The sequence below is a fragment of the Barbus barbus genome, assembly GCF_936440315.1.
Source record: "Barbus barbus genome assembly, chromosome: 6".
Classification (NCBI taxonomy): domain Eukaryota; kingdom Metazoa; phylum Chordata; class Actinopteri; order Cypriniformes; family Cyprinidae; genus Barbus; species Barbus barbus.
The window spans coordinates 36,613,467-36,638,684 of record NC_136734.1 but is presented as its reverse complement, the minus strand read 5'-3'; the positions used below and the strand labels follow the sequence as shown (position 1 = coordinate 36,638,684).

The 25,218-nt window shown below is 41.2% G+C and overlaps 1 protein-coding gene across 1 annotated transcript in view; it reads right to left on the bottom strand.

Moving 5' to 3' along the window:
* The window catches only part of LOC306871197 (laminin subunit gamma-3-like), a 74,851-nt gene extending 49,992 nt beyond the window's left edge, over positions 1-24,859 (bottom strand). Inside the window, exons 1-2 of the mRNA XM_079418971.1 lie at positions 24,105-24,859; positions 19,269-19,573 (exon numbers count right to left, since the gene is read on the bottom strand). Coding sequence (XP_079275097.1) covers positions 19,269-19,573; positions 24,105-24,474 — 675 coding nt within the window. The 5' untranslated portion in view covers positions 24,475-24,859. The remainder of the gene's footprint in view (positions 1-19,268; positions 19,574-24,104) is intronic.
* Between the last annotated feature and the right edge of the window lie 359 nt (positions 24,860-25,218).

The window sequence follows — 25,218 nt, the reverse complement described above, 5'->3', positions numbered from 1 at the left end:
GTAACTCGTGCAAACGGAGTATAGTAAAATGTGAAACGTGTTTCATATGGTAACAAAGTGTGGTTTTTAAACAGTGTATAGTTTTTACAAGAGTGTTTAATTATGCAAATGATCTGTAGTGTTTTGCTAATTGGGTGTGTGGTTGTGCTAATTGTGTGTAGTGTTTTGAAAACACGGGCCCTGTTTTGAAAATTGTGCTTAAGCAATCCAAAAAAACTGTAACAGTCTAGAAATAAATTCGAAATTTAGATGCAGCTAAGGTGAGGGGTTGGTCTGAGGTCATGTAAAATAGAGCACCGAGCAACTTTTTTCATAATTCTTTTGTTGACGTGAACTTCAAGGAAAACAAAGCTAGCACCTTTATGTATTTATGTGCATGTGATATAGACAGAAGCAGAAATAATGAGACCGGAGACAACAACAGAGCTTTCCTTTTTTTTATGTGTGTGTATGTGTGCAACTGTGTGTCTTGTCAAGTTTGTGTTTTGGTTTGACCATGCGTTAGTGTGAAAGTGTAACAGAGTAAAGAAATGAAAAACCGAAATCTAGAGTGAATAGTGTCAAAATGCATGGTTTAGTTATAAAATATTTGTTCTTGTTAAATTAACCGTGTTCATTGATTATTTAAATAATGCCTCTTGGAAAAAGGGAGACAACTACAGGCAAGAAGGGTGTACAACGGGTTGAATCAGCCATCTTCTCAGTTCATACAAGCTGTTGAGAAGGATGGTAGGTGAAAAAAAACCTCTGGTCAATCGATTAAGAAAATGTTGGAAGATATTGTTTTATTTTTGTCTAAAGTTAATTGCATTTGTCTAGAAATGTGTTTGAGAGAACTTTATTCTGTATTTTCTGTTCAGAATGGTAAATAAGTGTGTAGCAGGGTCTTACGTGCCTTACAGGTGCTTGTGCACGCCACGTGCTAATGGCGTCTGCTTTTTATTTCATTTGGTATATTTGTTTGATTATTTTGTTTATTATTTTCTGACAGTTTTATGACCGGACCAGCAGTATTTATTGTCTGTTTGGTGCTCTTCATGTCCTTTCCAGGTATGATGTATTACTTTTCTGCCGTGCAATTTTTGTTTTATGTTTCTAAAAGAAAAAAGAGACTGAGTCATATTCGTATGTAAAAAAAGGAGTGTTTAAGTAGTCAGTTCATACAAGCTGTTGAGAAGGATGTTTTATGACCGGACCAGCAGTATTTATTGTCTGTTTGGTGCTCTTCATGTCCTTTCCAGATTTCCTCAGTTACATTAAACAATAAAGTGAATGTGCCCAGCCAAATTATCTCCGCGTGGTCATTGTTGAAATAGAAGAACATATATGAATCAAGAGGGGTTACAAAAGCAATAGAGTCCTTATCAGTGGCTGGCCTGCATGTTGACCCTTGTTCTGTCTGTGTTAATGGGTTTTGCGCCCGGTGTGACGGTCTGGCGTGTGGAGGTGAGTGCACACATCTTTCATTCTGGGGGAACAAGATAAAAGAAGGAGCAGAGTTGGCCAGCACGTCCCTCTAAACACATCCAAGCTTCCTCTCAGAGGGACGGTAAGTCCATTTCTATTCAGAGCAGTTGAGTAAACAAAAGAGAGAAACAAATAACCCCTCCACGTCTCTTTGTCTCTCTAACGATGCTCCTCTGACTCTGCTTCTGTTTTTATATATCTCTGTTCTTCTGCTTCCACCTCTCTCTGTGTACAATATTCTTTATTTCCCAGCCTTTTCTCTTCCCCATCCACAGCTCTACCGTTTTTATGCCTACTCTCCTTTTTCAACTCTCTCTCTCTCTCTTCTCTGCATCTGTTGTTTTTGTTTTCACAATGCTTGTGCATCATGTAGAAAAATACTTATTTTGGGAGAGAAACAATGTGCCATGAATCGTAAACAATAACAGCTCCAGTACTACAATGTGAGAGGAAATTAGAGAGAGCGAGAAATACAAGTTGTGTTCTACAACCTAATGAGCTGCCTCAGTATTTTAAGGCATCATGGTCACACTCTCGATGTGAAATCTGTGCCAAAAAGTAGGCAACTTCTAATATATCTTCTTTTAGCTGAACTATTGGATGCAAGGCATTTATCCTTCACATTGGTGCCGATCCCATTAAGCACTACAACAAACTCCAAGATGGTATACAAGATCTGACTATTTTACAGCAAACTGTGTGTGTTATGTATATGACTGCTCATTAATATTGAGAATCGGTCCTTAAAATAAAGAGTTGCCTTTTTTAAACAAATTATTTATTTTATTCAGCACTGATTTTTCTCTTTCTGAAATCCAGGAAAGAAGTACAGGTGCTGGTCATAAAATTAGAATATCATGAAAAAGTTGATTTATTTCAGTAATACCATTCAAAAAGTGAAACTTGTATATTAGATTCATTCATTACACACAGACTGATATATTTCAAATGTTTGTTTCCTTTAATTTTGATGATTAAAACTGACAACTAATGAAAGTCCCAAATTCAGTATCTCAGAAAATTAGAATATCAATTAAGACCAATGCAAAAAAAATGATTTTTAGAAATGTTGGCCAACTGAAAAGTATGAACATGAAAAGTATGAGCATGTACAGCACTCAGTATTTAGTTGGGGCTCCTTTGGACTGGATTACTGCAGCAATGCGGCGTGGCATGGAGTCGATCAGTCTGTGGCACTGCTCAGGTGTTATGAGAGCCCATGTTGCTCTGATAGATGCCGTCAGCTCTTCTGAATTGTTGGGTCTGGCGTATTGCATCTTCCTCTTCACAATACCCCATAGGTTTTCTATGGGGTTAAGGTCAGGCGAGTTTGCTGGCCAATCATGAACAGGGATACCATGGTCCTTAAACCAGGTACTGGTATCTTTGGCAGTGTGTGCAGGTGCCAAGTCCTGTTGGAAAATGAAATCTGCATCTCCATAAAGTTGGTCAGCAGCAGGAAGCATGAAGTGCTCTAAAACTTCCTGGTAGACGGCTGCGTTGACCTTGGACCTCAGAAAACACAATGGACCAATGCCAGCAGATGACATGGCATCCCAAACCATCAATGACTGTGGAAACTTTACACTGGACCTCAAGCAACGTGGATTATGTGCCTCTCCTCTCTTCCTCCAGACTCTGGGACCTTGATTTCCAAAGGAAATGCAAAATTTACTTTCATCAGAGAACATAACTTTGGACCACTCAGCAGCAGTCCAGTCAAGACACTTCTGACGCTGTCTCTTGTTCAAGAGTGGCTTGACACAAGGAATGCGACAGCTGAAACCCATGTCTTGCATACGTCTGTGCGTGGTGGTTCTTGAAGCACTGACTCCAGCTGCAGTCCACTCTTTGTGAATCTCCCGCACATTTTTGAATGTTTTTTTTTTTTCACAATCCTCTCCAGGGTGCGGTTATCCTTATTGCTTGTACACTTTTTTCTACCACATCTTGTCCTTCCCTTCGCCTCTCTATTAATGTGCTTGGACACAGAGCTCTGTGAACAGCCAGCCTCTTTAGCAATGACCTTTTGTGTGTTGCCCTCCTTGTGCAAGGTGTCAATGGTCGTTTTTTGGACAACTGTCAAGTCAGCAGTCTTCCCCATGATTGTGTAGCCTACAGAACTAGACTGAGAGACCATTTAAAGGCTTTTGCAGGTGTTTTGAGTTAATTAGCTGATTAGAGTGTGGCACCAGGTGTCTTCAATATTGAACATTTTCACAATATTCTAATTTTCTGAGATACTGAATTTGGGACTTTCATTAGTTTTCTCTTATAATCGTCAAAATGAAAGGAAATAAACATTTGAAATATATCAGTCTGTGTGTAATGAATGAATCTAATATACAAGTTTCACTTTTTGAATGGTATTACTGCAATAAATCAACTTTTTCATGATATTCTAATTTTATGACCAGCACCTGTATAGTGGTTTCCACAAAAATATGTTTTCATAAAACTGTTTTCAACTATGATAAGAAATGTTTTTTGAGAGGCAAATCAGCATATTAGAATGATTTCTAAAGGATCATGTGACACTGAAGACTGGAGTAATGACTGCTCTGCTTAAAATTCAGCTTTGCCATCACAGGAATAAACCACATTTTCTAAAAGCGTTGAAAAAGAAAACACATATGTGCATTCTATATGTAGTATATAGTAAATCAGTAACTTGTGAGGTTATACTTCAATAAATAGGTTGCTTATGTATAGGCAGAAGCAGCTCCCTCAGGTTTGAAATGGAAGAGCAAAGGTTATTTGGTTTGCGCTGACCCTGTGCTAATGAGTGATATATTGTGGCGGGCTCTACTAATAGGCTATACACTGATCCTCAGATTTTTAAAAATAAGCATGCAAAGATTAATTTAAGCACATGTGTCATATAGGTTCTCAACTGACATTTAGATTCATTTCACTTGTTGGTGTTGCAGAAGTTATAGTTCACATCTCTGACATTAGTAATAATATATAGCAAGTTATTTATTTATTAACCTGACAACATTAAGCAGCCATTAAAACGAGCAATGGTATAACATTTCAGATTTAAATGACAATGCTTCTCTTGCTGTCAGTATGACACATCTACATGTGACACTATAGCCACATTTCAGCTGAGAAACAGTTCACTGAAGATAGTGTTAGTTACCAAAGGTGGGCTGCTATGCACCAACAGAAAAGCAAAGAGGTTTATCTGCCTCAGTCAGGATTGTGTTACTGTTCTGTCATCTCACAACATTTGTGCCATGATTAATTATGTTGTCACTTCACAACTCAGCTTACTGGCTCAAACCCCGTGCCATGAAAGAAAGTCCCCGGGGTTAGTATTAAAAGTGCATTTGATTTCAAATGCCAATGGGGCGACTATGAAAGTGTTGCTAAACCATAATTGCCTATATGGAACCAGAATATGCCTATAAAGCAAGTTAATTTTAAAAAGTGAGACACTGATTAAGAAATAAATAACTTCTTATAAACAAGCATTCAAATTTCCATTAAAAGAGCTCGAAGGGTTAGGCTACTAGCACTCTCTGGCAATGGCTTTCAAAGTCAATGCAGATCATAATGAAAAAAAAGAAAAAAAAAAAATTGCCTGCCATTTTTTCTTGATTAATGCCAGCTGAACTATGCCTAATTGTCTCGAGCAAGTTGCTATTTGAGATATTATTTACATGGCAGGATGGAAGTAATCTTTGAAAGGTTAATTATTAGATTGTTTACTGGTGGTTCTTTGCGAAAACGGCAGCAAGCACTTAATTAGTCTTCATTTGCTTCAACTAGTTTTGGCTGATGAGTTCCTAAAAACGGCTGACCAAGTACAAAACATTTTAGTGAAAACTGAGAAATACTCTCTCGGTTCTCAATCTTCCGTCTGTTTTAATTTCTCTTTCTTCTTTGAAGAGTTTAGAGCCATACTTTCAACTTTTTGTACAGCATTTCTTGTGAATTATTCACCCCTGCCCCCTAGCCATTTGTCTCTGGATTGCGTTTCCTGTTTTCGCATCATGCGGTGCACCATCTTCCTTTCCTCCCCTCTTACGTGGGTCACAGCCAGGAGGGCCTTTATGATTAGAATGTATCAGGAAGAGGCTTGTCCCTCATTTCAGTTCCTCATTTCTGAATAACTTTTTTTAATTTGATTGCTTAAATTCACTGTGTGTTGCTCGTTTTATGCGCTCTATCTCTCATTCTCATTCAAACCTGGCGTTCCAATTTAACACCCAGCTCTCCAGCCTCAACTGAGTGAGAGAGAGAGCACGAACGCCGATTTAATGGATGACTGAACAAATTAAATTTGAATTCATAAGACAACTTTCATCTTCAGCACGGATTTTGTTGGTGTGGGGGGAAAATTTTTTAATAATGGCTTTCAGACTGAAAAAAACCCCCAATATAAACATCCCCTTTGAAGTAATTCATTACTTTGCAAGAAACCATCAAGTATTAGGTTACAAGGTGAGTGTTTTCTATTCTAGCCACTTTGTATAGTAATGATGAAAAGGGAAAGCATGAATATATTAACAGATTAAGAGTTGGCTCCTCCCCCTTGGAGAAGTAATTCCACTTTATTAGAAAAATAAACAATTGAATTAGAGACTAGTGACAGAAGAGCAATGAATTAAACAGAACTATGAGGGTGATCCAATACAGATAAAATAATTAGAAGCTAATCTGATAATTGGGTGGGCCCCACTGATAATTTAAGCCCCCCTGTGGAGCTGGTCTTGGTTGTAAATGCTGTGCTTTAAATTGTTAGAGAATGAAAAATAGTTTATTAGGTTTTTTTCTACTTCTTCTTATTATTTATCTACAGACAGACAGAAGTTTAAATGTTTTAAAAGAAGTCTCTTATGCTCACTAGGACTGTATTTATTCAACCAAATATATAGTAATATGTTAAATATCACAATTTAAAACAACTACTTTGTATTTTTCTATATTTAAAAATGTAATTGGGATGGCAAAGCTGATTAGCTCAAAAAAAGAAAAGAAAAGAAAAGAAAAAAACATTTGACGATCCAAACTTTTGAACAGCAGTGCATAAAAATAAACATCAAAGTGGCCTAAATTAAAAACATAAAGAATATCACAGAACACCTGCATTTAAAGAATTTAAAAAGCCTTCAAGAAAAAGTATAGCTTTAGTATAGGTTTAGTATAGCCGACATGACTGTATAGAGAATATTGCAGTTGATTTGAGTGCTATTCTTTTCCTCTTTGTGCTTTCTTTTTTTTCCCTCTCTCAAATAATTCTCAGAATGGAAATACAACCCAGGGGGCCTTTCGTCTCTGTCATCTGATTTGAAGTTCAAACTTCCTTCCTTTTCTCCCCTTTTTTCTTCTGAGCGGTTTAAGAGTAGAAAAGGGTGTCTGTTAAATTCTTTCTGCAGAAAGCTCTGTAGGAGACACACTGGGATTAAATGCTAATATTAAAGGCAGGATGCTGTCTGCTGGCGTTAAAGCTGATGAAATATGGATGGTTTCACAGAGGAGACAAGCAGGGTTGACCACGTGTCAGTCTGAGCCTCTTTTTTTTGAAAATTAGTTAAGAACATTTAGATTTGCACCCTGTGCTGTCAATCAATTTAACAATTGTCAATTATCAGTTATATCAATATAACAAGAACATGCTTCACAAGCCATGTCTGCAATATTAACAAAGGTCAGCTCATCTTCATAACGTCCACAGAATTTCTCCATGAAAATTCAGGCTGCTGTAAATGGACAGTCTAATGAGTACTTTTCCCTTTTCACATTTTAATTTAACAATATGTCAGTGGGAGAAATTTAAGAGAGGGAGAAAACTCAGAAAAAGAATGAGAGAACGAAAAAGAGATAAGAATGCTCCAAATGGATACAAACAAACAAAAAAATTAAATATTTAGTTTTGACCCCAAGATTTGTCACCTCCTCCACGCACAAACTGGCTTGCGTATCGATCAGGAGTTGCTTTATACTCAACATGTCGGTGAATGCCTCACTGAGCAGAAATCTATGGGCAACTGGGCCATCAGGGAAAGCTCAGCTATTAAAAAATCGAACAGAGATTTTGAAAGCTAAAAACGATCAATCAACAAAGAAGTGAAGGAGAGGGGAAATGGGAAGCATGCTGTGCCATCATTCTTGTTAACGATCACAAAAATGCAGAACTGCACTGCCACAAAACCTTCAGACGAGTTATGACAGCTTGGGTGGAAACCAAAAAATAGCTGAATCCGAATCCAGAGAGATATGGCACAACATGTTTACATTACTTTCTGCTCAGATGCTTTCCAACAAGTGACTGAATATAATGAGTGTCAGTATACAGATGAATTACATGTTTCACATTACCGTAATGAATCTATCTGCTAAAATGAGTTTTGGCACTGTCTGAAGGACAGAGTAAGTTGTATACATACACTGTGAAAACAATTGAGCTAACTTAAAATTTTAAGGCAACCAGCTTCAGCAGATTTTTGAGTTCTCTCAACTTATTTTTATAGGAGATTCTCAACTTTTGGTTGTATAAACTGCTGAAGCTGGTTGCCTTAAATTTTTAAGTTGGTTCAACTTTTTTTATTTTATTTTATTATTTTTTTTATTATTTTTTTTTTACAGTGTATGCATAAAACAAAAACGCATACAGGTATCAGTGTTCAAAAGAAATAATATTCATACCCTGCTAGAACCAATTAAATGCTAATGAGAAATAAAGTATTTTAAAATTATTCTTATAAATACAAATGAATAGTTATATTTAGCGCAAAAGAAGCAAATGTATTTTTGTCATACACAAACACACACACACTTTTTATTTGGTAAAACATAATGTGTTGTTTTGAGTTTTGTCTCATAGTCATCTTTTAATCATATATGCAAATGTATTGACTCCACAGTCAATAGAGCAATTTTGTCTTTACTGTTCCAATACTTATGGACGGCACTGTATATATATATATATATATATATATATATATATATATATTGTGATGAGTCGGCTGCCTCCCCCCTTATTATCATGACCACCCCGTCCCGTATTCGCCGCCCTTCACCAGGCTCCCGACGGGAGTGGGTGTGTGAGAGAGGAGGGGCGCTGAAACAGCCAGGGCTGGCGGCGTGTGATGAGGCGCACCTGATCAGAATAGTATGGAAAGCCAAAGTGCTCATAAACACTTTGAAAAACAATTGAATAGGAAAATAAATTATATATATCAATTTTCTTATGAAATATTATATATTGTTATGAACATCTGGCCAATTATTACTCCCATTATGACAATTCTTTTTTCAACATGCTGTCCCAACAGCAACACATTAATATGCAAATTAGATACAGTATAGATACACTGTGTTTAATAGGAAAACCAGTTTATGGACATTTTTACACACATAGTGCATACAACAAAATGGTATATCCAATCATTTTGTTATATATTTTATAACAAAGTTGAGAATCATCCTTCAACAAAGTTTAGAAGAAAAAAATCCTGAAACCTAAAAATGTATTGGTGATTTTAAAAAAAAAAAAAAATCCCATTGTTTTTGCCTTTTTGATGTCTATTCATGCCATTTTATTTTTAGGAAAAAAATATGAATGAAATATATTTTTTCAAAAATGTTAATTTTCCATTTTTTTCTAATGCTCTAAATAATGTAATGACATGAAAAAAAGCTTTTTTGGGGGGGTCTCAGGAGGATATAGCGGACACATGACAGAATCGGGCAATGAAGTCAGCACACGCTTTTGACGGTGCCATTTTGAGAACACTACAGAAAGAGCACGTTGTTTTCGCCTGTGTGGATACTTCAAAAGACGGTTGCTCTGCCTGTTTGGTTTACCTGTAACACGTTCAGAACGTGCGTTTTGTCCGACTCCAAACGCACGTATTCGACGCCCATTTCCTGTTATGATAAAGGCACGTCCAAAGCGCGCGTTTTTGGTGACTCCAAAGCGCACGTCAAGAACGCGTGTTTTCATGGCAAAAGGCGCGTCCACGACGAGCGTTTGCTGTCAAAGCGCACGCTTTTGACATGTCAGTGTGCAATCAGACGCCCGAGCAGGCGTTTATGAGCACTTTGGCTTTCCATACCGCACCCGTACGACGGCTGACGGGCCAGGATGCCGGGCCGTACTATCCCCCAGAAGCGCTGCGGGCTGAAGAAGGATGAAGCCACTAGAAGAAGCCGCCGCCCCTCGCGCCCCGGTCCCGAGAAGGGAGCGCGTGCGGCCGCCGGACTCCGCCCCTTACCTGGACCCTTCCTTCCAGAACACTGCCCTCCTTCACAAACCCCGCAGCACGACGAGGACACCAGACCCCCCTGTTTATTTTTGGACACTTTTACCCCCTTTGGAAACTTTTTTTTGTTTTTTTTGTTTTGTTTAATAAAAGCCTCTCCGAGGCCTGACGCCACACCCACTCTGTCTGTCGTTTGCTCCTTCCGCCACAATATATATATACACTAGTCAACATTTGAAGTGGATCAAATGGATAACAGTGGATCAAGTGGATCACACACACACACACACACACACACACATACATACATACATCCTCTATTTAAAAACAGCAGCAGTGAATGCACTCTGGAAGCAAAGAATTAAGAATGGCACTAAATCAACTAATATACTTAAACTTTTCCATGTGTGGTAGATGTTTGGCATTTCCTGTTGTGTTCCCCAAAATATCTTATTTAGGTATCTTGCATGAACCGTATTCAGCGTAGTCATAACATTATAAACTATTAGTTCAACCAAACAGCTAAAATATTAAAAACAAAGTAAATCCTTTCCCAAATTTAAACAACCGATATTGTAGCAAGTTTTTGGATGTAGGTAAGCGATGCATTTCATGTGGAGCAGGGGGAGAATTTATTCCCCCAGAAGCATCTGATCACAGCAGTCAGACTGGGGCGGCCATAAATAAAACTGCTCTGTAAAAGAAACCTAGTGGCAGTGGAAAGGTCAGGGGTTCGGACTTTAGAAAAGAGGGGCGGCAAGAAAATAAAAACACTTGACTTCCCCTCTGTTTCACAGAGTGGCTAAATCACTACTTCCACTCTCTAATTACAGAGTGAAAGAAAGAAAGATTAAAGTAATGAGTGCAAAGGGAGATAAATGGAGGCAGGAGTTCAAGTGTGTGTGTGTTTGTGTGGGGCAGGGAAGAAACAGTAAGAAGTGAAGTGTTCATGCAAAACCTTGACTCCTTATCTCAGATTAGATCATGTCATAATACTATAATATGAATTATTTGTAATTTCTCAGACATTGTTTTCATGTATGAAACAGGATTGGGAGCCTTTTAAATTGAGATGAAATTTGTATTACTGCAAACAGTGAACTGAATTGCAATTAAAATCAGAAATTTACAAAGTAGAATTAAGATGAACGGAGATACAAAACCATTCACGCAATAATTGTAATCTTTAATAAGAAAAGGTGTTGAATGTGTATAGTTCCCTATCAGTCGGTCACTCCGAGTCACGTCGGTGACCGACGAATTGGGATCTCGCTTAGAGAGACCAATCCCCTACGAGAGTATCTAAACGAGCCAATGCACATTGGCATGCGATTATTGCATCCAGCTGCCGCTAATCACAGCGTGAGTATTATTAGGCAGCGGGTGCAGCGCATATTCAGCTTTTCGCTTCGGAGCCGAGCGGTTACATTGTTCTGCTCCTGACCTCTGCTGACGAGTGAATTCAACGAGTTAAGCACGCTCTTTGGGAGACTCTCGTGCTGGCGGTACGGCGCTTCAGCGGCGGTGGTTCTTCCTGTGTCGAGTGGGTTGCACACATCAGGCTGCACTACCCCCTGATTGTGTTGCAAGTGGCCATCTCCCCTGTGCGCTTCAGCACACTGAAAGAGTGATTTCTCTAAAAGAGCATTCACGGGTGCGTCTTTTTAAAGACGACGTTGCATCTGGCAAACTTGACGTTGCGTCTTTGTAAAGACGAGTTGGGTCTTGCTTCAGACAACGTGTCACCCGTGCGTTTCTGGATGCGGTCGTTACCTGGGGCCGGGTGATGGTCATGATCACTGCCTCACATACCTGGGCAGTAAGCATGCTGAGGTGGCGTTCGTGGATGAGGCATCTTCTCATGGGAAGGTGATCATCTTGGAGTTGCGGGCCAGGCTCCGATACCTCGACAAAGGGACGGAGCTCTGTTGCCCCTGCCTTGATTTGGCCCTCGTTCTGGCTGCAGACAGACGGGGACCATTTCAGGCGGTGGCATGGTGGCAAACCCTCCAGGGAACCAACCCTTGAGGGACCATCGCCCCTCTTGCGCTCCAAAACCAGTTGAGCTGTCAGTGGAGCGTGCTGGGCCCTCTACAAGGGGAGCACCAGCAGTTACCCTGGCGCTCCTCCCGGTCACCAGACGTCGACTGCTGCATCGGAGGGTGAGCTGGAGATTTCTGGGCAAGAAGATTCGGCTGCTGCTGCTCCGGCAGTAGCAGTGCCTGAGTCGGATCTAGAAATCACGGCTATGCTTTCCCGGGCCACTGAGAGGGTAGGGCTCGAGTGGAGATCCCACCGTGTCCCGAGCCCTCGAGGTTGGACGACTGGTTTCTCGGGGTAGTTTGCGCTGGTTCTCAGCGCCCTGCCCTAGTGCCTCTCTCCCGGAGGTGCATGGGGAGCTTACCAGGTCGTGGACGGCACCTTTTACTGCCAGAAACCGCCCTGCTAGCTCCTCCCCCTCACCACCCTCGGTGGCGCAGCTAGGGGGTATACGGGGGTCCCCCCGGTGGAGCGGTCGGTTGCGATGCAGTTGTGTCCTAATACCGTCTCCACTCGGCGGGGCGAACCGTGCCTCCCCTTCCGGGCCTGTAGGTACTCGTCTGGTCTGTCCGGCGGGGCTTATATGGCCTGTGGGGAAGCTGCCTCCACCTTTCGCTACGGCGTTACTGCAGGGTCCTCAGGCTAAAGGCACTGAGGACATGCACGGGGGTGGTTACGATCCGGAAGCTCTGAGAGCTTGTACCTCGGGCCTCGCGCTACGAGCGACGAAGGTCACGCGGTCTCTGGGTCGTGCGATGTCCACACTTGTGGTCCAGGACGTTCACCCCTGGCTGTGTCTGGTCGACATGGGGACACCGACAAAGTATCGGTTCCTCAAGGGCCCTGTGTCCCAGACTGGCCTCTGCGGCGACGCAGTCGAGAACATGGCCCAGCAGTTCTCGGCTGCTCACGAGCAGGTTGAGGCGATCCAACACCTCCTGCCCCGGCGGGCAGCTGCTGCCTCCACCCGTCCGCCGGCTGCAGCGCCCCAGCCTGCTTGTCGCCGAGGGCGGCCCCTGCGTCCGTCCCTGCTCCCGCTCCGCAGCAGCTTCCAGAAGCGGTGCCGTTGAGCTGGGCGTAGGCAGGCCGCCCCGCCCGTCCTGGCCCCCGTCAAACCTGGCGGTGAGCAGAAGAGCAAGAGGCACAGGACGGGCGACCCAGAGAGAGAGAGAGAGGACTGCTTTGGGAGGTGGCGGATGCGCCTCCCCCTCCCCCGGTGGAGGGCCGGGTGGAGATTCTCCTATTTCAAAAATCTCGACAAGAAGCGGTTGTCTCTGCCCTGGGTCCCAAGAGGGCATGGAGAGTCGCGGACGGACCATCTCTTTTCTCGGTATGGAGTTGGATTCGGTCAGTCAGACAGCACGCCTCACGTAGGAACGTGCTCAGTCGGTGTTGAACTGCTTGAATGCGTTCAAGAGCAGGACAGCGGCCCCACTGAAACAATTTCAGAGGCTCCTGGGGCATATGACAGCTGCAGCGGCAGTCACGCCGCTGGGGCTGCTTCATATGAGGCCGCTTCAACACTGGCTCCATGGCCGAGTCCCGAGGTGGGCGTGGCAGCGCGGCACTCACCGGGTCCAAGTCACACCGGCCTGCCGCCGAACCCTCACCCCGTGGTCAGACCTTTCGTTTCTGCGGGCAGGAGTGCCCCTGGAACAGGTCTCCAGGCATGCTGTGATTTTCACGATGCCTCCACCACCGGCTGAGGTGCCACGTTCGACGGGCTTGCGGTGTCGGGGGTTTGGACGGGCCCCCAACTGCACTGGCACATCAATTGCCTAGAGTTGCTAGCGGTACGTCTGGCCTTGGTCCGTCTCAGAAGGCGTTTACGAGGCAAACACGTACTGGTCCGCACGGACAACACTGCGACCGTTGCGTACGTCAACCGACAAGGTGGTCTGCGCTCCCGTCGCATGTCGCAACTCGCCCGCCACCTCCTCCTCTGGAGTCAGAAGCATCTGAGGTCGCTTCGTGCCATTCATATTCCGGGCTTGCTCAACCGGGCAGCCGACGAGCTGTCACGAGCTGCGCTCCCCGGAGAATGGAGACTCCATCCCCAGACGGTCCAGCTCTGCTGGCCGCGGGGCCTTCGCAAGTGTGCGTCTCCCCCAGTGAGCCTTCTCGCAAAAACAGATACTATGCAAGATCAGGGGGGACGAGCAGCAGGTCCTGCTCGTGGCGCCGTACTGGCCCACTCGGACTTGGTTCTCAGAACTGATGCTCCTCGTGACAGCCCCTCCCTGACAGATTCCTCTGAGGAAGGATCTACTGACTCAGAGACGGGGCACCTTTTTGCACCCGCGTCCAGACCTAAGAAGCTGGAAACTTCATGTCTGGTCCCTGGACGGGACGCGGAGGTTCTAGGTGACCTACCCCAAGGGGTAGTTGACACCATCACTTCGGCTAGAGCGCCGTCCACGAGACAGGCCTACGTCTTGAAATGGAACCTGTTCGTCGAGTGGTGTTCTTCTCACCGAGAAGACCCCCGAAAGTGCCCGATCAGAGTCGTGCTTTCCTTTTTGCAGCAGGGGTTGGAGCTAAGGCTGTCTCCCTCCACCCTTAAAGTCTATGTGGCTGCGATTGCTGCCAACCATGACCCCGTGGAAGGGAAGTCGGTGGGTAAGCATGACTTGGTCATCAGGTTCCTTAGGGGGGCAAGAAGGTTAAATCCTCCACGGCCCCCCTCTATACCCTCTTGGGACCTGTCTCTAGTGCTGAAAGCACTACAGCAGGCCCCATTTGAGCCTTTGCAGTCAGTTGAGCTGCAGTTTATTTCAATGAAGACTCTGCTCCTGCTTGCATTGGCCTCCATCAAGAGGGTAGGGGACCTGCACGCATTTTCGGTCGACGATTCGTGCCTAGAGTTTGGGCCGGCTGACTCCCAGGTAATCCTGAGGCCCCGGCCTGGCTACGTGCCCAAGGTTCCCACTACTCCCTTCAGGGACCAGGTGGTGAGCCTGCAAGCGCTGCCCTCGGAGGAGGCAGACCCAGCCCTTGCTTTGCTTTGTCCCGTCCGAGCGCGGAGATGCTACGTTGACAGGACACAAAGCTTCAGGACCTCAGACCAGCTCTTTGTCTGTCACGGAGGCCGGCAGAAGGGGAAGGCCGTCTCCAAGCAGAGGATGGCCCACTGGATAGTGGACGCCATCACCCTGGCTTATCAGGTACAGGGTGTGCCCTGCCCGTTCAGGTTGAGAGCTCACTCTACTAGAGCTGTTGCATCCTCCTGGGCGTTGGCTCGTGGCGCCTCGCTGGCAGATATTTGTAGAGCTGCGGGCTGGGCGACCCCTAACACGTTCGCTAGGTTCTATAGCCTTCGTGTGGAACCGGTTTCCTCCTGTGTTCTCACCTCAAACGGGTAGAAGCACTGAGAGGTCCCGTTTTCGGGTCGGCTTGCTAAAACTGCTCCAGAGAGTCCGTACTGTAGACCCTGTCGAGTTCCTCCGTCCCCTCGGCAGTCAGATGTGGCGGAGCATCTGACGCCAGGCCCTCACTCGCTGAATCCATGAGAACCGGTAGAGGGCTGGGTTCCATATGAAAGGCCTTTTTTGGACCCCATATGTGTATAGTCCACGGTATAGCCTGAGAGCCCGTGTTTCCCCAGCAGGTCTTCTGCCAATCTCCATGAGGCAAATTCCTCTAATCCTCCATATGCGCCTAAGGTTGATCATATGCGTAATTGCTCCGAACCTCCTACGGGAAGGGCGAGCTTCCGTAGCGTCCGGTTCCAACTGGAATGGGTACGTTTTCCCAGTGTTATCCAGTCTTACTGAGTGGGTAGTGCCATGGCAGCAGTAGCTGGTCTTCTGCGGTAGCCCTGACCTGCGCCAAAAAATAGGGGCTCAGGAGGCTTCCACAGGACACTGGAAGGGGCAGTACCCGTGGCCTTTTGGTAGGGATCCCAATTCGTCGGTCACCGACGTGACTCGGAGTGACCGACTGATAGGGAACGTCTCGGTTACGTATGTAACCCTCGTTCCCTGAAGAAGGGAACGGAGACGTCACGTCCCGTCGCCACGGCTGCTGTACCACCGCTGAGCGGCCGGGTCACCGGCTCGGCTCCTCAGCGAAAACCTGAATATGCGCTGCACCCGCTGCCTAATTATACTCACGCTGTGATTAGCGGCAGCTGGATGCAATAATCGCATGCCAATGTGCATTGGCTCGTTTAGATACTCTCGTAGGGGATTGGTCTCTCTAAGCGAGATCCCAATTCGTCGGTCACCGACGTGACGTCTCCGTTCCCTTCTTCAGGGAACGAGGGTTACATACGTAACCGAGACGTTCTTAAAGGTGTAGACAGATCTGTTATGTCACCTATAGAATTATGCACTTAATTTTTATGTATACCGAAATTTGGTACTGAATGATATAATGTGAATCGGTAGTACCAACGAAATTCAGTCGGTACCCTTAAAAGTACTGAGTTCGGAACCCAACCCTAATGCTAATAAGCAACTAATGGTGAATAGTGTTCCCTAATCTACAGTGTTACAATAAAAACATCAACAACCAAAAATCCACCTGACTTTAAATTTAATTCTTGATGTGAACAGGTTTTGAAATATTTGTTACTGTTTTTAAAAATGTTGCTGTAATTTCTTTTTCGCATTTCCTACAGTACATCCTATTTCAGTGTTGGATCTAAATTAGACTACATGTTCTACTTAAATGAAACCAGAAGTTAAACATTCTCATAAGTGATTATTTTCAGCTCTCATCTCATTTATTTGCATCCTTCATGCTCTCTGCATTCTCTCATGTCAATCACAGGAAATCAAGTAAATTAATTTAAATAACTAGGCTAGCAACAGGGTAACATTTGAGTAATCGGAGAAGCTTAGTTCTTCTTCCATCTGCAGACGATCCATTTCCACTTGCAGAGAGCCCATTATGCATGTGTGAGAATTAGATTCTGAGTTATTAGTCATTATAAACAGGTCGAACAAACGTTTTGACACTGACTTTGCACTGGAATAGCACGTCCTCACCTCAATTCATGCCAGTTCAGATAACCTAATGAACAACGTGAGAAACAGACCAAAACCTTCACCCTCTCTGTTCCTCTCCGGTGGAATGAGTATCCAACTCCACCTGAACTGCTGAGACATCTTTTAAGAAGCATCTGAAGAAACATCTCTTCCGTAGGCACTTCACACCAAAACATTAAACTAATGCACTTACAGACACATGCACCCAAACATCTCTGAATTTCTTCTCTTCTATAGCTTGCTTCATAATCGAATTGTTTAAAAACCTGACATTGTCTATTATGAATATTGCTGGCTCTTTGATGAACTGACCTGGATAAAAGCATCTGTTAAAGGCATAAATGTAAATGTTTAGCCTTCAGGATCTAGGTCCATAGTAGAAGACACACTGCACAATGTGTTTACATGTATACACATATGCTGATTACTCTGTACCTCTAAGCCCAGAAACTGGACTACATCAAATCAAGCAATCTCTTCCAGTTCCTCTTCTTTTTTTCTTGTGGCGCCACTGGAGTCCCCTTCCATGCTCATTTAAAAAAACAAACAAAAAAACAATTCATCTCCCATCTGTGTGATAGGGAGATTCGATTTCACACATCAGGCTACAAGCCTCAATCACAAGAAGCCAAACTGTTATCTCTGCTCTTAAATAAAATGACTTCCCCTTCTTTTCTGTTGCTCCCTCTCATGTCCTCTTCTAGTGGCTTTTACTTTTGTAAACAGATGGGCTGGCTGTTTTTCTTTGAAAAATTGAGAGAAAAGAGAATGATGAAAAGACTGAAAGTGAAAAAGCTTTTACCTAAAATGGGGTTGTTCACAATTCCACAACAAACCTCAATAGGTCCAAACATATTTATGCCTGTTCAACTGCTGAAAGTCAAGGACCATGTTTACCCCATTAACAACTTTTTTTTTTGTGTGTGTGTGATAAGATCAGCACTTAATACAGGTGTAAATGGGTCCTCAAATATTTTGTGACTGGATATTAGCCACAAACTAATATGTGATGATTATGAGACAAATGAAAACAAGTGATTCAAACTTTGCTGCATTGTAATAAAACATACATTACAGTCAAAAATCACAGGCTTATCCTTTTCACAACACTTATCACAACACTTATCATTTTCAATATTTTTCTTTCCTGCTCACTTGCAACATCTTTTGTTTTGTTTGATCTTACAGACAATAATATTTAAATAAGATTTTTTTTTTTTATAAAGCTGCATTCAAACACATTATGGGGAATTATATGCACATCAATTTCAATTGGTATGACCCTTCTGTTAGTGAGAACAAATTTCTTCCCTTTCATCCATTTCTTGTCACAAAAATAGATGTGGAGGCGGTGAGCTCCCATTCTGAGTGCTCTTCTTGCAGGTACTGATCATCTAATATCCTGTCAAATCTGCTTTGATATTCAACTTGGACGCTTCAATGTTCCAGCCAGAATATATATTTTTTTAAGGTCACATTAAAACTGTCTTGTAAACATTTTGGAATGTCTTCAACATAATTTAACTTTTTAAGTGATTTTCAAAGGCCTTTTATGTATAATAGGTATTTCATTGATTTAACCAGGCGCATTAAAAATCCATTATAAAAATTAAATGATTAATTAACAAATAACAAAAATCTAAGTATTTGATTATTTATTGTGTAAAATTTACACAATTTATGTGAAATAATACTATAATAATAATAATACTAAATTGTGACATTTTTATCACAATTGTATCAAAACATGCAAAACATATGAAAATATTATTTTAAAAAAAAGGCTTTGTAATTTCATTATGAAAATGTTAAAAATGTAATTTCTACCACATAATGCTAGCAACAACAATACATAATCTCTGATTTTTTGGAGGTGACACTGCGGTGAAAATGTTCATTACTCTGAAACAAAATTTAAAAATGAAAGAACTTTTCTGTCAAGTATGTGTATGTGCTATTGGAAATTGCTGCAAGACAAATAAACTGGCGAGAGTGTGAAACAAGAGTTTATTTTCTTCAGAGCCAAATGTCTATAGTTGCAGAAAAAGCCATATGTATGTGTATTCATATTCTGTATCAAATAGTTGGGTGAGCTCTGGCAGTTGCCTGTCACCTGTGATTTTCTGAACTCCATCTGACGGCTGTGACTGCATCACTGTATAGAAGAAGCTCCCTAGAAATCTTTGGAAAAGGTTGCAGGCTGTATTGAGTAGCACGGCATGCTGAGCACACTCATTTTTAGCCAAGAGATTCTGTTGTGAAAGTGTGAAAGTTAGAGAAGCTTGACAGTGAGGTATATTTCCCTTAAAGCTTTCAACAAAGCACACCCATCTACATATCTAAAGGCCAAGGAGAGGAGCCGCTAACTAAAACAGCAAGTCACTGTCAACAAGCCATGATGATAAATATTTTGCACGCATACACACGGTAGATGCCTCGGGTTTACATTAGAAGTTGTTCAGTTTATATCTGGCATGCTAAAAGATCTTTCCAGATAGGTTAAATATAAACCGTAGTATTGCATTACATGTTATCATAAAATAACATGATATACCTGTAACACAGGACTCTGGTCGAAGTTGTAGGCACTGGGTCGTCCCTCCAATGTGGAGAAGGCCACATTTCCGCCAGTTAGAGGTGAGATGTCACTAAATTCATCCGTGCAGAGTGCCGTCCTTTCATTCTCGCCTGGACGTATGAAGCCCTTATTGTCCCTCCCGTACATCTTGTGACAGGAAGCACTGTAATATTGGTACGGTTGCCATGGCCCATTCTCCTCGGTACGCTTGTAGATGGCGAAGCTCTCCGGTCGGCTCGTGTAGAACTTCAGACGGACATATGTGATCTCAAAAGCCTTGCCTTGGAAAAACAACAACAATATTAATGTCATTACAATTATTATGGGCAGATCCCACAAAATTCAGTACCTCTATAGTTATTGCAGCCTAATAATTAAAGTCCATGTCATTAAAAATGTACATCATATTTTTCACGACAGTGTTTATGGTCCAAACTGAGAGTGAGCAGGTGGAAGATTAAACCAAAGGAATATTAAGAATGAAAAAGGAAAAAGAGGATGAGGACACTTTATCCAGTTCAGAGCCTAGTAGCTTTCTTGTGTATCTGCAGAGAATATGTGAGACTTGAGGAAATGGCATACTTGGTGGTACTTTGTCAGTTTAATTGCTGCTCGATTATAATTGTCCTAATGTACTGGAGAGTTTCTGAGAAGTCTTTAACCCTTGGTTGCTCCAGGGGGACTGTTCCTGCAGCCAGTGCAATGAAAGAGATACATCTGTGACAAATAACACAGTTACCTATTTGTTTAAATCCATTTATATTTAATAAACAGAAAGTCTACTGTTGTTCTGCCATATTTTGCAATTTGCTACCATTTCTGTAAAACTGTTTATCACCAGTGTTGCTACCAGAAGATCACTGGGTCGCCATCAACTATCCCACAGCTGGCATCTGACTGCAAGACGTCTCAATAAGCAATAATAACACGACCGTACTGATATACAAACGAACAGCGCGACTACCAGTGATTCAGTTACGTTTCAGACACAATATTAGCAGTTACTTTGTCTAGACTTTCTCTGCCAGCCAAAATATGTCCAAACACAGTAATGGCGTTTGAATTAGTGTTTTCGAATGAATCGGTCGAGCAACTATCTTTATGAGTGAATCATTCAGTATGACTCCCTCATAAAGTAGGCTATATACAATAGTTAAGCTCGAAATAGCATACAAGCAAACTCTTACCATTTTCTTATTATGATATAGTAAGAGTGGTATGCTAATATGCTTTTCCAAGTTCAAACAGTTACTTATTTGTTAATGAATTAATAAGTTTTTGAATGAATCGGTTCAGTGAATGAATCAATGACTCACTCATAAAGACACAATTCACTTGGGCCTAAGCATAAAGAGTCCCTACTACAAAAAAGGATCTTTTTTTCTTACTTTCTTTTTCTATTTATTTTTTATAAATCATATTTCAGCCATATACTACATAAACATGCTCACCCACACTATTTTGGTTGCCATATTTAAATAATTTAAGCATAATTTCATCTCAGCATGTGAGAAGATTATCTTTGCTGGAAAAAAGGAAGGAAATGGAGAAAAAAACAGGCAGGAGCAAAATAAAAAGAAAACAAGAGTTGGTGTTCATTTGTAATCTTGATGATGAAACTGTCTGGAACTTAGCTGGACTTGAATTGAATATATATATCACCCACAGGTTTAATGTGTATTTAAATGTACTTCCATAGAAAGCCACCAGTATTAGTGCTACAGCTGTTATCACTGAAAGAATGAGTAGACTAAACTTATCTGTGTATATGTGTGGGTGTGTTTGGTTCTGAACTTGACTGAACCTGACCAGACTCAATATTTATAAATAAACTGTAAAGTAGTCATGACTGTGCAGTGTGTATAGTAAAACTAGAATGATTTTTTCTTTTATTACGATTTAGGTTTGGGGACATGATCGTAAAAGCTATAAATGAATGCATAACAAATTCATGTTAACATTTGTAATTTTCAGTGCACTATAACTCACTTGAACTTGAAGATATACACATTTGAGATTGCAGACCAACCAGAAAATGTTCAGTTATTAACAGTGTTCTTTTAGCATCTACAAACATGACATTTCTAAGTGCACTTGGTCTAAACACTTTGTTAAAATGGTCTGATTTGCACACAACAGTCTTTAATGTTCAGCTGAAGTATTTTGCAGAAAACATCTGTATCTCATATCGGACCTTTGAATGAAAACCACAATGGAAACCAGATGTGGAAACATTCCTTAGAAGTCTGCAAGTGTGTGTTTGTGTGTGTTTACATGTGTGTATGGGAAAAACCTGACCTGCCACTGGACTTCTGCTGCTTTTTGTGTTTGTCTTATTCTTTGTAGTGTTTTCTGTACCACCCCCATCGCTCTCTCTGCTGTGTGTGTGTGTGTGTGTGTGTGTGTCTATGTGTCTGTCTGTGTCGGCCTCCCTAGGATACATCTGTTTGGTTTGGAAATGTGAGAAGGCCTTTCATAGACACACAACTGCAAGGCGTCTTTGAATCAGAGCAAACACAAGAACATACACTTTTATGCCTTAGCCTGTTGAAACATAATTTTAGTGCCCTTTCATCTCCCATTTTTCTTTTCTTTCTTTCATAAATGTGCTTTCGGAGAATCTCTAAATCACATCTAATTGTTTTAATTTGTAGAAGCTGAAAGCTGTTATGAAAATAACCACAAGGTACACATGCACTGTAATTTCAGCTAACAGCAGTAGTGTTTGCACTATGAATCAATGGTTTTGGTATTGACAGTCCTTGAGAATGATAAGAAAAAAGATGCAAACATATGCTCAATAAGGTAGTGTAGCCTTCAAAGCCAAACTTTTGACTACAACCAAGTCTGCTTCACATTGCAGCTTAGAACAGCCCACTGAGACAGGAAGAAGCCATCTGTAGCCTGTAACATGTAAAGAGACCATCCACCACAGTTTGTGTGTGTGTGTGTGTGTGTGTGTGTGTGTTTCAAACTGACTGTATAGCTTCACGTTTTTGCATTTACGTATTTGCAGACAACAAGTTAAATAATTACATAAATAATTTGAAGTCACACTGAATTACACTGCATTCAGGATATACATTTGATCAGTTTGTGCATTCCCTGGGAATTTAACCCATGACTTTTGTATACCCTTAAACATGTCTTTAGTAAGGTATTTGTTATAAAAGCTTTTTTTTTTTTACAAAATGTTCAATAAAACAATGAAAAACTGCAGCACTGCACATTTAGGGTTGCAAAATTTCAGTACTATGTTTTGATACAGAAAGTGAAAGTTTTCCAGTCAAGATAAGTTAAGAAATGTCAATATTTGGCCATTTAAATTAAATAAACAACAACAAAAAGATATACAGTATAAAATGTTATGGTAATAAGACAATAATGATGAAACAACTCTAGAAACAGTTAATAATCATTTTTGTGCAGTTCATTGAATAGGCTACAGGTTCATTGAATAAGCCATTTTTTTCTATTAAGAACAATAGAAAAAAGTTTGACTCCCAATGCCTAGTGTTACATTTTTGCTTTGTTTAGAAAAACGTCCAGAATATCAGGGCATGTAAGCCTTTTCCCATTACTACACATAAAAACAATAATTTCTTATTTACTTTGTAAATTGACAAATTTATTACAAAAGCATTACAGATTGTGTCCACTGACTTTTACGTTGTTTTGTGTGATTTTAGAGAGCTGTGGCAGTTCTACTAATAACCAAAACCATTGTTGTGATCAGTTTTAGAGCGTCAGCTGTGTTGACCCCTATTCAGTGAAAGTTAGGTATTTTTTAATTGCGATGTTCTCTGAGGCTTAAAGAAGAAAAACAAGAGGAAAATTTCACATTACAGAACACAAATGACATTTTAAGTTTCAAAATCGTTACATTCTTACAGACATATGGGAATACTTGTGATTGAAAACATTGTAGCGTAAAGTCTGCAGGGCAATAATGTAATAAAACTAGAAACCAGCTGAGATATCAGAGTCATCTAATCTTATAGGCCACCAAAATGACAGATTTCTGAGATGTTCACATTTACAGGCAGCATCAAATTCACAGCTGGGAAACTCCTTGTGACTTTTGCTTCTTAGTTGCTGTTCAGTTTACACAGTATAGGACGCTGAGTTGAATATTTAATATAGTCAAAACAAGCAGACCTATGTTTAGTAAAATAAAGAGTAGGATGCATTTGGACAACATTCAGATACGTTTACCACTGCAGACAGCAGTAATAGGAGGACAATATGGCACATATAAAGGTGTTTAATGCTAATAATCTACCTAGATAGCTTTTTATTGTCTCAAAAGCGTAGTTTAGTAAAATTAAATATTGGTAGTATTTTTGTATTTTAATATTTAGTAATTATTATACTAAATAACCAGTGCTAACCAGTGCTGGTGTTAAAGATAAAATATAATTAATATTTATATAATATTCATATTTTATTTCTATATCTTCAGTTTTCTATTTTAATTTGAGATTGTTTTAATCATTTTGTTGTATTTTTTCATTATTATTATTATTTGCATTTCTTTACAGCATTGATTTTTTTTTTAGTAATTTTAGGACGTCAGCTTAAACTTCTTTTTCAACTAATTTCCAATACAACATTTATAAGGTTAATTTAATATTTATTATTTGTATTTACATTTCAGTTAACGATCTGTAAAACTTTTGGTACACATTTGTTTTTTGCACAAATACATACAACTTTTGGCTTACAGATTTTTTTTTTTTTTATTTAATGTGCAGAAACAGGCATCCTTTCCCATTGTTTGATCAGTATTAAAGCCCAAACTGGGTGTCTTACCAAGATGCAGCGTGATGTTGACTGAATTAGGGTACTGAACTCCATAGAACATGGACTGGCTCTGCCACCAGGTGGGCTCTTCATCCGTGTGGAAGTCTGTCAGGTAAATGGCATTGTGATTCAGTTCCAAGTCCAAGGCATCACAGAAGTGGCATGATCGTGTGGACCCCGTCTGCATGCAATAGTCCTCAGGTGGGATACCGCACACATTTGAAACGATCACTGTACGACTGAAGGCTGCATTTTCAAATTTAGGCAAACAGCGGCTCGGGACGCCCTCCTCATCATAACAAGAGTCCATTCCAGCAATAACATAGGAGAAGAAGGTGAAAAGCAGAAATAAAAGAAAGTGAAGTGTAGAGGAATCCATCTTTCTATGCAGCAGCTTAAAACAGAGACAACTTCAAAGGAGCCGAGCGAACAAAAACAAGTCTAGCAAATAATCAAAATCAGAGCCACATGCTACAGGGAAAAACTTCAAGGCAAGTTCAGTAGTTCAGTGTTCAAAGGCAAGCATAATAAAGTATGTGATATAGCAAACACACATGCAGACAGACACATTTTGTGTAATGCAGAAACAATTCTCTGAGTTTGCATGCAGCAATAAAGTTTCATTCAGTATACAAGAGTTGCATGCACACATGTATTCAGTTAAGAAGGATAATTTTAAAGAAATTGGAATATTCCTCCATGCTCAGTCTTTGTCCTCAGTGCTTTTTTTTCTTTCTGTCAGCATGTGTTTCCCTCTAAGAATCCTGGAACAGATTCACAGACAGACAAAGTAGAGGGAGGAGAGAGGGTTGGAGGGGAGTTGACTGGGGTTGACCAATAATTAGATAAATAGAAGGAGGGGCAACATGAAAGAAGAGATTTTTAAAAAGTAGAAAGAGGAGTAAGAAAGTTTGGAAGAGTGGCGCCCTCTTTTGAAAGGGTAAAGAGGAATTGCTGTTACCAAATATAAATAACTGAGGCATCAAGGTTTGGCCCAATATCTCCTGGTGGTGGATGCCTGTAACAAATATTTCAAAAATTACTTTGACAAAACAATTAACAATTATGCTTGAATTTATTTGCTAATGAAGCATCATCATCCTGCACATGCTAAAGTCATCTC